The following is a 12,559-nucleotide window of genomic DNA, read 5'->3' as shown; positions in this document are numbered from 1 at the left end:
CCTTATTTGTCAGCATTAATCAGGTGATAATGCAACATTTACTGATCGTGATTCAGATTTGAGGGCATGGAGTGGGTTGATTTTTATCTGATATCGATTTCATTTTTCCAGGTGGTGTATAGCACAAAGCACTGTACTATGAGGCCTTTGGCCTAAATATATCTGAAATATAACTGATAGGCTTTGTTAAATAAGACCAGTCACTTAAAGTGATACTAAAGTCTTGTTTTTTTTTGCTTGTTTAAAAATAACAAACATGTTATACTTACCTGCTCTGTGTAGTAGTTTTGCACAGAGCAGCCCGGATCCTCCTCCTCTTGGGTCCCTCCATCCTGCCGAGTGCCCCCACAGCAACCATTTTGGTATGGGGGCAACTGAGCCGCGCCGCTGCTCTGTGTGTCCATTCATTAACCTACCTGGCGGTATGATTATGTCAGATTTTTGATGCTCAAAGCAGTACATTGTTTTGCATGGAATTGTGGGGTTATTTACGAAAGGCAAATCCACTTTGCACTACAAGTGCAAACTACAAGTGCAAAGTGCACTTGAAATTGCACTGAAAGTTCACTTGGAAGTGCAGTCGCTGTAAATCTGAGGGTTAGATCTGAAATGAGGGGAAGCTCTGCTGATTTTATTATCCAATCATGTGCAAGCTAAAATGCTGTTTTTTATCTGTCCCCCTCAGATCTACAGCAAATGCAGTTCCAAGTGCACTTTCAGTGCAATTTCAAGTGCACTTTGCATTTGTAGTTTGCACTTGTAGTGCAAAGTGGATTTGCCTTTAGTAAATAACCGCCTTGGTGTATTATAGGCCTGTAATTCTTAGGAATAACACACTTAAATCTGTCCACCAAGAGTCTAGTAGACATCCCGGGTATGATAAAGTTTGAAACACGAAATCATAAATTATAATATAATAAATAACTATAAATAATTATAACAAATAATAATATAATAATAATAAAAATGATTCAATAATGTAATCAAATCAAAAACATTGAAATTTGCTCAGTTGCAGAATTGTCACTGTCGTTACTTTCAGTGTTTGATGACGGACACTTTTTGGTTGCTATGGACAATCTCCAGTTTCCAGGCAGAAAGAACAGTATTTATAATATAAAACCGCATGCAGGGCATTGGACAAACCACTAGGGACAAAAGGGAGGTGAAATAATTTCATACAGTAATGTAATCTGTAAGATTACAGTGTACTGTTTGTATTGTGTGTTTTTAACTTTTTGAATTTGGCGCTGTGCTCCATCCCCATGCGTCGCAACGCTCGCAGGGAACGGAGCTCGGCACTGTGATAGATCCGGCGGAGGACATGGCTTGCACACACAGCGGAGAGACATCGCAGGATCCTGGGGACAAGGTAACTTTGCCTGGATCCTGCGATGCGATCCCAAGTGTGGCTCGGGGTTACCGCTTTTGGTACTGAAAATGCACCCCGAGCCACACTCGGGAATACCGCTAAGAAGTTTAGGATAAAAAACCTTCTACCTTTAGAACCACTTTAAGCAGCCCATAGATTAGTAACTTTTTTTTTGTTCAACCCATGAGACATCGAATATATGGATGGGGGAATCCTCCTCTCTGAGCTATTGTATCCTTACAGCGGAGCAGTGTTGCTAACCTACCAGACTGAACTTTACTGACACAACACCCACAATTTACTGGCACAGCCACGTTTTTACTGGCATTTTCAAAAGTTACAAAATGACAGATTTAAGTGTAAATTTCAGTATTTAGGCTACAGACAAGTACAATATGCAATTAGCAATGTAAGGTAGATTTTAAGGCAAAAAACATATTTCCTTTTTTTACTTTCGATATAGTAAGCAAGTAGCTCAGGGACAGAACTCAGGAGTGGCAAGAAATTAAAATTGGCAGACACACACATGAAACTGACTCTCACAATGACACTGACACATCTCACCGACACGTCCCCTCCTGAGTTACAGTGACAGTCTCTCTTCAAGCCACATGGTCCCTTCAGTCCACTCCAATCCAACAGCACTCGGCTCCCTAGCGCCATGATATCACATGACACTCTGAATCACCACCACCTCTGCCAGACCTGCCCCCGTTGGTGACACCCCAACACACTGTAGCAGGCCCTCGGATTGTCTTGGCTGGCTCCGGAGCCGAGCGTCACAGCCATATTTTTTACTGCCAACCTTTTCCTGTCACTGGCATTTACTGTCAGGAGAAAAGTACCCACTTTTTACTGGCTGCTAGTAAAAATACTGACAGTTGCCAATACTGCAACGGAGAGACTTCCCTGCCATCAGAATACACTAATTAGGGCTGCTGGCTATAGCAGCTGTACAATCAGCCTGCCCATACATGGGTCAAAATTTGTCCAAGTCCTGCTGCACCAGCCAAATTTCAATCCATATATGACCAGCTTTATACACAGCTGGGTAACTGTAACCTACAAGTATTAACTTAAACTATGTACACACAGGTTTCTAAAAAATATGTATTTGCTACTTGCATTTACTCAGTGGTCACAAAGGAATCAGTGTGTACTTAAAGGGGACTTCTGCATCACCAGGAGGTTATGTAATCCTTGTTAATTTTATTGCTGTATAATGTGGCCAGAGGCTCAGGCTTTGCTCAGGATTTATGTGTATTAAAGTGACACTATGGGGTTGATTTACTAAAATTGAAAAGTGCAAAATCTGGTGCAACTTTGTATGGTAGTCAATCAACTTCTAACTTCAGCTTGTTCAATTAAGCTTGACAAAAAAAAAAAAAAAGCTGATTTGTTTCAATGTGGAGCTGCACCATATTTTGTACTCTCCAGTTTTAGTAAGTCAACCCTTAGGCATAAAAAAAAGAAAATCTATTCAAGTATTTAAGCAAGTGGAGGTATTTTTCTTCCCTGTAGGTGGCACTGTGCCAATGCTACATTGGAAGGGGAGTCTGTTACTGGAAACTGTCCACTTAGAGACTCTGTTTTCTCTGGGGAAGCCAAGTATCTGATTTGATGCCAAAAGAGTTCAGACGGGCTCTTAACAAGGGAGCCTTTAAATAAGGGATCCCACATCATTTGGGCGTACTTCTAGGAAGTATGGGAGATGAGGGCATGATCGATGTCTAGTTCAGGCCAACATCCCAGGTAAATAGAAGAAACAAAAGGAACAATCCCCTAGTGGGACTTTAATGTCCTGTAGCAGTAATTAAATCAGATAGAAATATAGTTTGTCAGAGAAATATTAAAAGTTCAATGTAAGTTTTATTGGAAAAATCATTAAAAACAATTAAAGGCTGGTGTATATTTGGGTTAACAATGTACAAAATACACAGGTGCAAACAGTTCTACATATACTATGGACTACCGTCATGTCTAGCACCACGGCAGAACCACCATGGAGAACACCCAACGCGTTTCAGATATGTCTTTCTTTCCCCAGGGGTGTGTACTTTAATAGAACGGAGCACTTCTAAAATTAAGCAGAAAGGAATTATAAACATCCTAATGATCATATAAAGTTTTGTTATTGTGTTCCAATTCCAAAATACACCTACATATTAATACCGATGACCTGCATGCAGTTTCGTAGTTTCATGATAAGCAAGGATGGCGTGCGTCCGGCTTGGTCCCCGGACACACAACCCCGTCTCCTCTGCAGAGTGACGTCGCGCGTCAGGCATCCACCGGCGCGCAGGGGGGCAGGAACCTACGGGCAAAGCGCTACACCCCTGGGCTGCTGGCCACAACCCAGGGGGAAGGAGCAGGAACCGAGCCTGCACTGCCCAAGATGACATGACGGCCACCCCTAGGTTCTTCCTGCCATGGGATTGCCGTCATGTCATTAAGGACAGTGCAGGCTCTGTTCCTGCTCCTCCCCCTGGGCTGTGGCCAGCAGCCCAGAGGTGTAGCTCTTTGCTTGTAGGTTCCTTCCCCCATGCGTATTGGTGGACACCCGACACGTGATGTCACTCCGCCGAGGTGGTGGGGTTGTGCTGTGCATCCGGGGACCAGGCCAGACTGCGCGCCATCTTAGCGAGGGGGGAAGTGCACCCTTCTGGCGGTGTCCCCTCCCACCAGTTGGGCATATAAAGCAGAGTCATCAGCAGTGTCCCTGGATCCATCCTCTGGATCCATGGGACAGCTGTCGCAGAATCTTCCAGCGGCGGCGGGGATCTAGCAACACCCTATTTATCAGGTAAATCTCATCATCATAGTTTTACCTCCACCTTTTACCTTTCCAGGATCTCTGGTATTATTAAATTTTCATTACATCTATTAGTATCTCTATTGGCTTCTTTAGACTTCCGCTTCCAGGCATGCCTATCTCTTTTTATACATACAGGTAGATTTTCAATACTGGGGGGCTGGATTTCAATTTACATTAGCTATGACCTTCCAAATATACAGTATCTCACAAAAGTAAGTACACCCCTCACATTTTTGTAAATATTTTATTATATCTTTTCATGTGACGACACTGAAGAAATGGCACTTTGCTACAATGTAAAGTAGTGAGTGTACAGCTTGTATAACAGTGTAAATTTGCAGTCCCCTCAAAACACCTCAACACACAGCCATTAATGTCTAAACCGCTGGTAACAAAAGTGAGTACACCCCTAAGTGAAAATGTCCAAATTGGGCCCAAAGTGTCAATATTTTGTGTGGCCACCATTATTTTCCAGCACTGCCTTAACTCTCTTGGGCATGGAGTTCATCAGAGCTTCACAGGTTGCCACTGGAGTCTTCTTCCACTCCTCCATGATGACATCACAGAGCTAAACAGATAAACACAGTTGAAATACACAGTTGTAATTCTGTTTGGTTAGTTGTGTGATTACAGACATATCTGCCAGACAAAGCCAAAGTTTAGTTTTTTATTTTATTTTTTTTTTTTTTGTACAGCTTTAGTTACATGACTTACCTGTAATGAAGTATGTCTTCATTACAGATTCTTTAGAAATCTTCAGTGCAGGGCTGCCCTGTCTTCTTCCAGCTGCTGATTTTTAAGAGCTGTGGGGGTTGACGGCTTTGGTTTTCCAGGCTCAGCTGCACTAAAGATGATCTGATAGGGACATACCCCTTCTACCCTCCCATCCATTGAGAAAGGTTCTTTCACAGATAACACTGCCGGAAACATGATATATGAATGGGGTAGAGTCTGATCAGTCACAGGATTCTCTTTCCCATTCACAGATCAAAGGATAGGGATAGGATAGAATAATACTGATGGGGGGAAATCAAAAAATAAGCGTAACTGTACTGCAGCACCTGAACTTGTCTTGATATCGACCTCATGATCAAAGTAGGACTTGGATGGCAGTACTAGAGTAAAGAGAGGGTGAGTAGTGCATTGAGATTTTTTTTCTGTATGACAGTCTAAACAAATACCAAATCCATTTAATCTCATTGAACGAGCCAAATCCTCATCCATTTGTGTTATACATGCTGCCCCTTCCAGACACTGTAGCTCACAGTGGGAAGGTTCTGGTACTTTCAATCCAGAAAGAAGTGGGCAGGACTAGGTGTGACAAGGTACTGATTGACAAGCTACAAGCAATGACAATGATGATACCCACACCCCTACAATTTTTTTTTTATCCCACTCATGCACAGTATGCACAGCCTACATGAGAGTGGCAACTCTGCGCTAAATTCAGTAGCAGTGCAGCATTGTTGTCACACCATTACCATGAAGCTGAATGAGGACAACTTCACTGGCAGAATGAAAAGGTAATTGTAGGACTAGGAGGGACTAGGAGAAAACATAAGTGCATAGGGACTTAATTAAGTGCAGCAGCTCATATATTTTGTAACAGGAGGCCATAGTTTTAAAAAAACCTCTGTAGATGTGTTGTCTTGCCCTTAGCTGCCTCATTTTGCCCCCAAAATTAAAGCTTTTATTTTCTTTCCTTATCACAATAGCTAACTTTTTGCACTCCTGCATTTTCTTAAAGTATTACATACACATCCTATAGTGTTCCTAGAAAAAAAAGCATGCTTAGTGATTTAATTTAATGATTAATGAGCAAGTATCAGCAGCACAAACAGGTCACAATGTAGCAGAATGTAATCCTTTATTTGCAGCTTGTCTACCAGAGGCTGGCCTCTAGCTAATGATTCATTTGTCTTTAATTGCACAGACACCCCAGCTCTCAAGTCACATAAGAGGCAATGGAAAGTGCTGCTGGGCTCACCTACATTTGCAGACTTTATAGAGCTACCTGAAGCCAACAGCCAAAGCATTGAATTCAGTATCCAATTAAATACACAGTTTGAAAGACTTTAAGAGGCCTAAGGGACTCTTTCCTTTCATAAACCTCTGCCACCCCTCTCATTCAGCAAGCAAATTAAAAATATTACCAGTTCCCCCTGTAACGGCACAATGTTTTCATTAATACACCATCAGAGTCCTTCCAGGCAGCTGAGGGTGGTGGGAGAACTGCACCAAGCTCGGTGTAGCCTCTGAAAAGTTTAGTAAGGGCTGACGACCTCCACAGAATTTAGAATAAGCTTTTGCTTCCAGCTTGACTTCCGCCCAAGTTTGATGCATTGCTGGGAAGTTTAAAAAGGTTTAAAAAAGGAGCAGAAGTGTTTAAAGAAATACTATAGTGGTTTAGGGTCAGTATTTTTTTTTAAAGCACCAGTCATCATTTTCTAGTTTTTGATAGAGTGGAGTGTTAGAATCTCCCTTCCATTTTTTATGTTTTTTTTGCTGTTTGTGGCTCTGTTGGTTAGATCAACTGTCACCAAACGTAAAGAGAAGAAATTTAAAATGTTTACAACTGTCACCAGAGCATAATGGGGACACCTATTCCAATGAGAGATGTCAGAAATGGAAATCATACTTTTCTGTTGTGTCTCTGGGACAGGAAATACTCTTTCGGTAAAATAATGCTTTCTAAGATTAGTTTTTAACTTTCCTCCTCCTAGTTTGAGGGTATGTCCCCGTGTTCTTGATCTTAACAATATTATAGCAATACAAATCAGAAAAAAAGTTCTAATACTTCTGGCTATATCCAGTATAGAAAATCGTTTTTTCCTGGAGTTCTAGTTTAATTATGAATTTATTATCTTTTGTATTATTTATTATTTTATATTTTGGAGGTTTTTGTGTTTTTTTTTTTTTTTAATCAATGTATTATATCTGTGCATTACTATCTCTCTCTTTATTTAATACATTGCAAAAAAAAATTCAGATTGTTATGACAGCAGTAGTTATCTGTCTCTGATTGAAACCTCAGATGAAGACATTTTGATGAAGGGTTCTGTTCTGGTTTATTTTTGTTTATATGTAAATTCTGCTTGAGCTTTTGAGGAAAATGAGGAAAACATGGAAACTTTTGAGGAAAATGTAAAAAGGCTCCTCCTGGAACTTCACATACTGGCTGAAATTGAGAAAACAAAATATCAAGATGCATTTTGCTCATATTTTTTCCCATCTGAAAGAAAAAGGAAACTATTTTAGAAAATATCTATTAATCCACTACATATCCCTTCTAAAAGAAAAACAGTAAAGGCATTTGATAAAAACGAATATATAATCATTTAAGAGAACTGTACATGCACATTATTTAAATGTTTGCCCCCTCGCAGATAAGGGTCATCTCTTCCTACCATAATAGAACAGCTAATGCCACAAACCACCATGACAAAACACACAGCCTTTAAAAGCAAATCTTACCAGTCCCACCACTGATGATTCAGATCTCTTTCTTGCAGATCTTCTCCAGTCCAAAAAAGTCAGCACCCGACACACCATGGTGTATTAGGTTCCTGCTTTCCCCTGCTGGGTGCTGTGGTTTCACCCACCAGTTGCTCCATCACTACTGCATAGCTCCCAAGTGTCCCTGATTTCTAGAGACTGTCCTTGGTTTGAAACAAAGTCCCTCTGTCCCCTCCCTTTTTTCCCACATTTTGGTCTGATTTATATAGTTGTATAAAATGCACTTTTTATCTTTCAAAATGTATTTCCCAGTGCTAAACCTTTCATCCAATTTCTTAATTGCTGCATTTGTAAATTTCAAAAGCCAGTATATAGGAATAGTAGTGGTAAAAAAAAAGCACTTGTGGGTTTAACTAATTTTTTTTTTATAATTCTCCTTTAAGGGGGTGTGACAGGGGGTGTGTCCTATGCTTACATACTTATGCTAATAGGTGTTCCTCGTTTCCATTCTAAAGTTGAAAGGTATGCTTACTGTATGCAAGCAGAATTGTAGTGGTTCAGCGGTGTGCATGTAAAGGGGTGTTAGAACAATTCTTCGCTTGACCACTAGATGGCACCCTCTCGTAAGTTATAAAATACTGTGCAAAGTGAGAATAAACAGAGTGTGGATAGAGATGTGGGCAAGAGAGAAGCAAGGTGTGGGGTTGGCTCCTGTGGGACTGGTTGCAGTCCTAGTCACAGTTATGTAGCCCTGGAAGCGTGAGGCATCCCCCAGGTAAAGAATGCCCAAAGAGCTTCTGGTATTCAGGTTAGGGGTATTAATAGGTACAGGGCAAGGAATGCCTGCCAAGAGGAAGGTACTAACAACTGCTGCCAGAATTATCAGAACTAGCCCGCCATAGTGCTCCTGAAGTAAAGCATTGAATAGGTACTGGACTCGTCCCTTCTTTGTCTTTGGCCTATTCTGATTTGGTTCCTGGCTCACCTGGGAAGAATGCAGGTTGAAGGGTAATGGCATGGTAATGTCAATGTCCCAGATAGCAAGTAATTGTACTGCAAGTTTGAAAATGACTTGCTAAGCTATTACTAGGCTTGCCAGGCTTCACAATTGTGTTTCACAATTGCAGCAAGTCTGCATTGCATGACTCCAGATCAACTTTCTTTGAAAACATTCTGCAAGTCTGCTGAAAGTTCTGGTTCATTTATGTTGTGCAACAGTCATCCCACCACAGGGGGCACTGTGACTTGCAGAGCTCTTGCTGTAGACTCACCACTGCAACTTTGCTCTTGCTAGAGACTCGCCACTCAAATTTGCTACAAATTGGAAAAGTGTCAACTAGAACTTGTGCTTCAAGTGCTTTGCAAGTGTACAACTTGCCAGTGAAATGTGCAGCAAGCTAACAAACTTACAATTCAACACTGATACAAATTTGTGGCAAGTTATCCTTGCTGTCTGGGGTGGTGGTGAACTGTACACTTTATTTGCTTCCTCTGGGAGCAGGGGACTCACACTAACCCAGAAATTAGGACAAGAGGCCTGTTAGAGGTACCCGAGGACGAAACATGAATGATACTAATGTTCTCTTGGCCCTGCCCTCAGGTGGGTGGTGGCATAGCCCACAGCTGGGGTACAAACATCTGACACACCCAGATGGATGCTGAAAAATCTTCAGTTGGTGCAGCTCTCTAAGAGCAAAGAATAGAGCTAGTGGTATTGGGACTGGTAGGTATTATTACTATTCTTTTACAAGCTGGCTGTTTTTTTTTTCTATAGGGTCCCTATAAATTCAGATGCCACTGCTGTTTCCAATAGTATTATAATACACTATTATTACATTGCATCTATGATAATAAACTTAGAATACAGCTTTTTTTGTAGTTAATAAGCTTGAATAGAAAATAATGTCATTGCTGTAATACTGCGCATTGTGTGTCAAATACCAAAAATAAAGAATGCTGTAATTCAAAGAAACTGAATTTTCAGAAACTGTCCCATCCTATAATTATACGTTATCTCTCATTTCTGCACTAAGTGCTCAGTCATAAATATCTTAATACAATTACGCCCGGCAGACAGGAAATGCTTTCAGCCTTTCGTCTCCCAGCAGCCAAATTGAAAACATTCTGCATAACCTATGGAAAACTATTATATTGGTGATTAAAGCAGAGGAGACGTTTTCTAGATGCCTTTGCTGAATCAGGTCGCTGCCTGCAAGTTTCTCAAAGCAAGTGATGAAAAATAGTTCTTGTTTACTGAATGTATCGCCGTGGATTGTTCGTTTAAGGGGCCAATTTAACATATCAGTATGTATTTTCGTTATGAGTATAAAAAAAAGTCAAAAACGAAGAGAAAACTCATACAAATGTGTTAAAAATAGTCAAATCCTATTTCTGAAACTGTCTTACCAATATCAAAATCCGGAACCGTATACTTTCTTACAGGGGGAAGTAAACCCGGCCCTCTATAATCTCTCTACTATACTTTCCCAAAAATTTTAGAAAAATTCTGGTTTATATAAAGAATCTCCACTGGCTATTAGAGGTGTGCATCTTCACTGGTCTCACATTTCGATTACGATTATCCTGTCAATCATTCGATTCAATTCCGCAATGCATCACAATCAAAAAATGTGTTTATCAAAAAATTCAAGCAGCCAGAAGAACTCAGTTTTTTTAGGTAGGTGTTGGGTTGTAGGGTATAAGTTGGTGGCTCTGTACTAGGAATGGGTTGATTAGGGGGGTTGCAGTGTATATGCTGGTGGCTCAGTACTGGGAATGTACACTGATGATAGGGGGGCTGCAGGGTGAATATTGGGGACTTAGTGCTGGGGATGGGGTAGATGTCAGAGTGCAGGGTATTGGTTAGTGGCTGTAGGGACATGCAGTGATGATCGGGGGGGCTGCAGTGTATGTTGGAGGCTCAGTACTGGGAATGTACACTGATGAATGGTATATACACTGGGTGCAGCTGCAATGGTTTGCTTTGTTTGGGGCCACACTGCAAGTCATCAGAGTCTGCAGACATACTACAGGAGATGCTCAGAGACTGCAGGCATGGTACAAGAGATGGTCAGAGACTGCAGACATACTACAGGAGATGGTCAGAGACTGCAGACATACTACAAGAGATGATCAGAGCCTTGTTTTTTTTTTTGTTTAAAAATAACAAACATGTCATACTTGCCTGCTCTGTGTAGTGGTATTGCACAGAGCAGCCCAGATCCTCCTCTTCTCAAGTCCCTTGCCAGTGCTCCTGACTCCTCCCTCCTGCCAAGTGCCCCCACGCAAAGCATCTTGCTATGGGGGCACCCGAGCCAAGCCGTTGCTCTGTGTGTCCATTCAGACCCTGCCCCCTCTCTCTCCTCATTGGCTCCCGCCAATGGCACCCGCTGCTGTGTCTCAGCCAATCAGGAGGGAGGGTCCCAGACAGCCGAGTCTCTTGCAACATTGGTGGATCGAGATGGGGCTCAGCATAGGTGTGCGCAGCCTATTGCATTAGGGTGTGCACCCTAACTCTCAAACACACATGAACGCCACCTGCTGTCACAGAAAGCTCTGGTGGTGGGAGACAGTTGATAGGGAACATATTACGTTACACCCTAAATACAGGTGTAACGTGTTCCTACTGTTGAACCTAGCCTTTAATATAATGAGGGCATTTACACTGGTCAGTGGCACCCTCAACCACCCACCTGGTGCTGTCCCTGGATAATGCTAATGCACATGGGGTGATTAGGGTGTGCCCTGGCACGCCTGGCACACCCTGTGCGCACGCCTATGGAGCTCAGGTAAGTATTGGGGGGGGGGGGCTGAGGAGGGCTGCTGCATAGAATGCATTAAGATAAAAAAAAAACTTCTGCCTTTATAATTACTTTAAATTCAATGTAGTTTAACGTCATATATGTGCAATACAAAGGGTGTGTTCCAGTCTTTTAAAGTTTAAGAAGACAATGCCTTTCCTAAGCCCTATCTATGCTGTGAAAAGTGAAACTAATCTGTACAACAGGGTAAGGTAGAGAGTGTCTAACTAGGGAGTGAACTAACGTGCACCAAACAGAAGGGGGAGCAAGTGAACATACCAAGGGCAGGAAAATAAGCAGGCTGCTGGGGCAGCATAACTAGAATTTGTAAAAGTAGTTTTATCAATGAATAGTACCTAATAAAATGACTGAAATCATTATGTATCAGTGTTACACATTTGCTTATATTGAAAAAAATGCAAGAAGCAAACCACTAAGTGCAAAGTGTTGTTACCTATAGTAAACAATTCGTTCCAGTACATGGGGACTTTGATTTTTAGCAATGGCTACTTCACTTTTCTAACTTCCCTGAAAATCAAATAAAGTCACATTTCTGCAGTAGTGTATACTTCATAATTGAATTGTATGTTGCTAAGGTGCATTTTCTATTAAACTGGGAATTTAAATACTATTTGGATTTTCTGTTTTGTTTTTTTTTCATAGGAACTGAACTGTTATCTCATTGACAATAATGGCTTCATCTTGGTGTCTGAAGATTATAAACAAGTAAGACATTTCATTGAGAGTAACTTCATACATTATTTGAACCAAAATTAGTAACAAAAAGAAATGCATTGGCAAGGGTTCAGAAACCTGAAGATAATTATTCAAAATGGCTGCCCCCTTGAAATGTGCTACTTTATCTGAAAATAATACACAGGTAAATTCTTGTTTCTTGGAGCCAAACTCCCTTTATAGGGAGTCTTTACTTACCTTTTTGTATGTTCTTGCAGACAGCCAGAGGTACATACACTTAGTCTAAACCATAAGATAAATCAAAGTTGTTCTTTAGTTCTGGATACAGGGAGAAAGGGTTAGACACAATAGGGGAGATTCACTAAAACCACAGAATCTGATGCAGCTGTGCAGGGTGACCAATCAGCTTCTAGGTTTTAT

General features: G+C 41.2%; 1 protein-coding gene across 3 annotated transcripts in view; it reads left to right on the top strand.

Annotated features, from left to right (window-relative positions):
* CACNA2D3 (calcium voltage-gated channel auxiliary subunit alpha2delta 3) overlaps nucleotides 1-12,559 on the top strand; it is a 1,508,837-nt gene that overhangs the window by 1,322,708 nt on the left and 173,570 nt on the right. For all 3 annotated transcript variants that reach the window (XM_073592282.1, XM_073592284.1, XM_073592285.1), the window contains one exon: nucleotides 12,107-12,169. In XM_073592282.1, the coding sequence (XP_073448383.1) occupies nucleotides 12,107-12,169 (63 nt within the window). The remainder of the gene's footprint in view (nucleotides 1-12,106; nucleotides 12,170-12,559) is intronic.

Source organism: Aquarana catesbeiana, linkage group LG07, assembly GCF_042186555.1.
Source record: "Aquarana catesbeiana isolate 2022-GZ linkage group LG07, ASM4218655v1, whole genome shotgun sequence".
NCBI lineage: Eukaryota > Metazoa > Chordata > Amphibia > Anura > Ranidae > Aquarana > Aquarana catesbeiana.
This window is presented reverse-complemented; position numbering and strand designations above follow the sequence as displayed.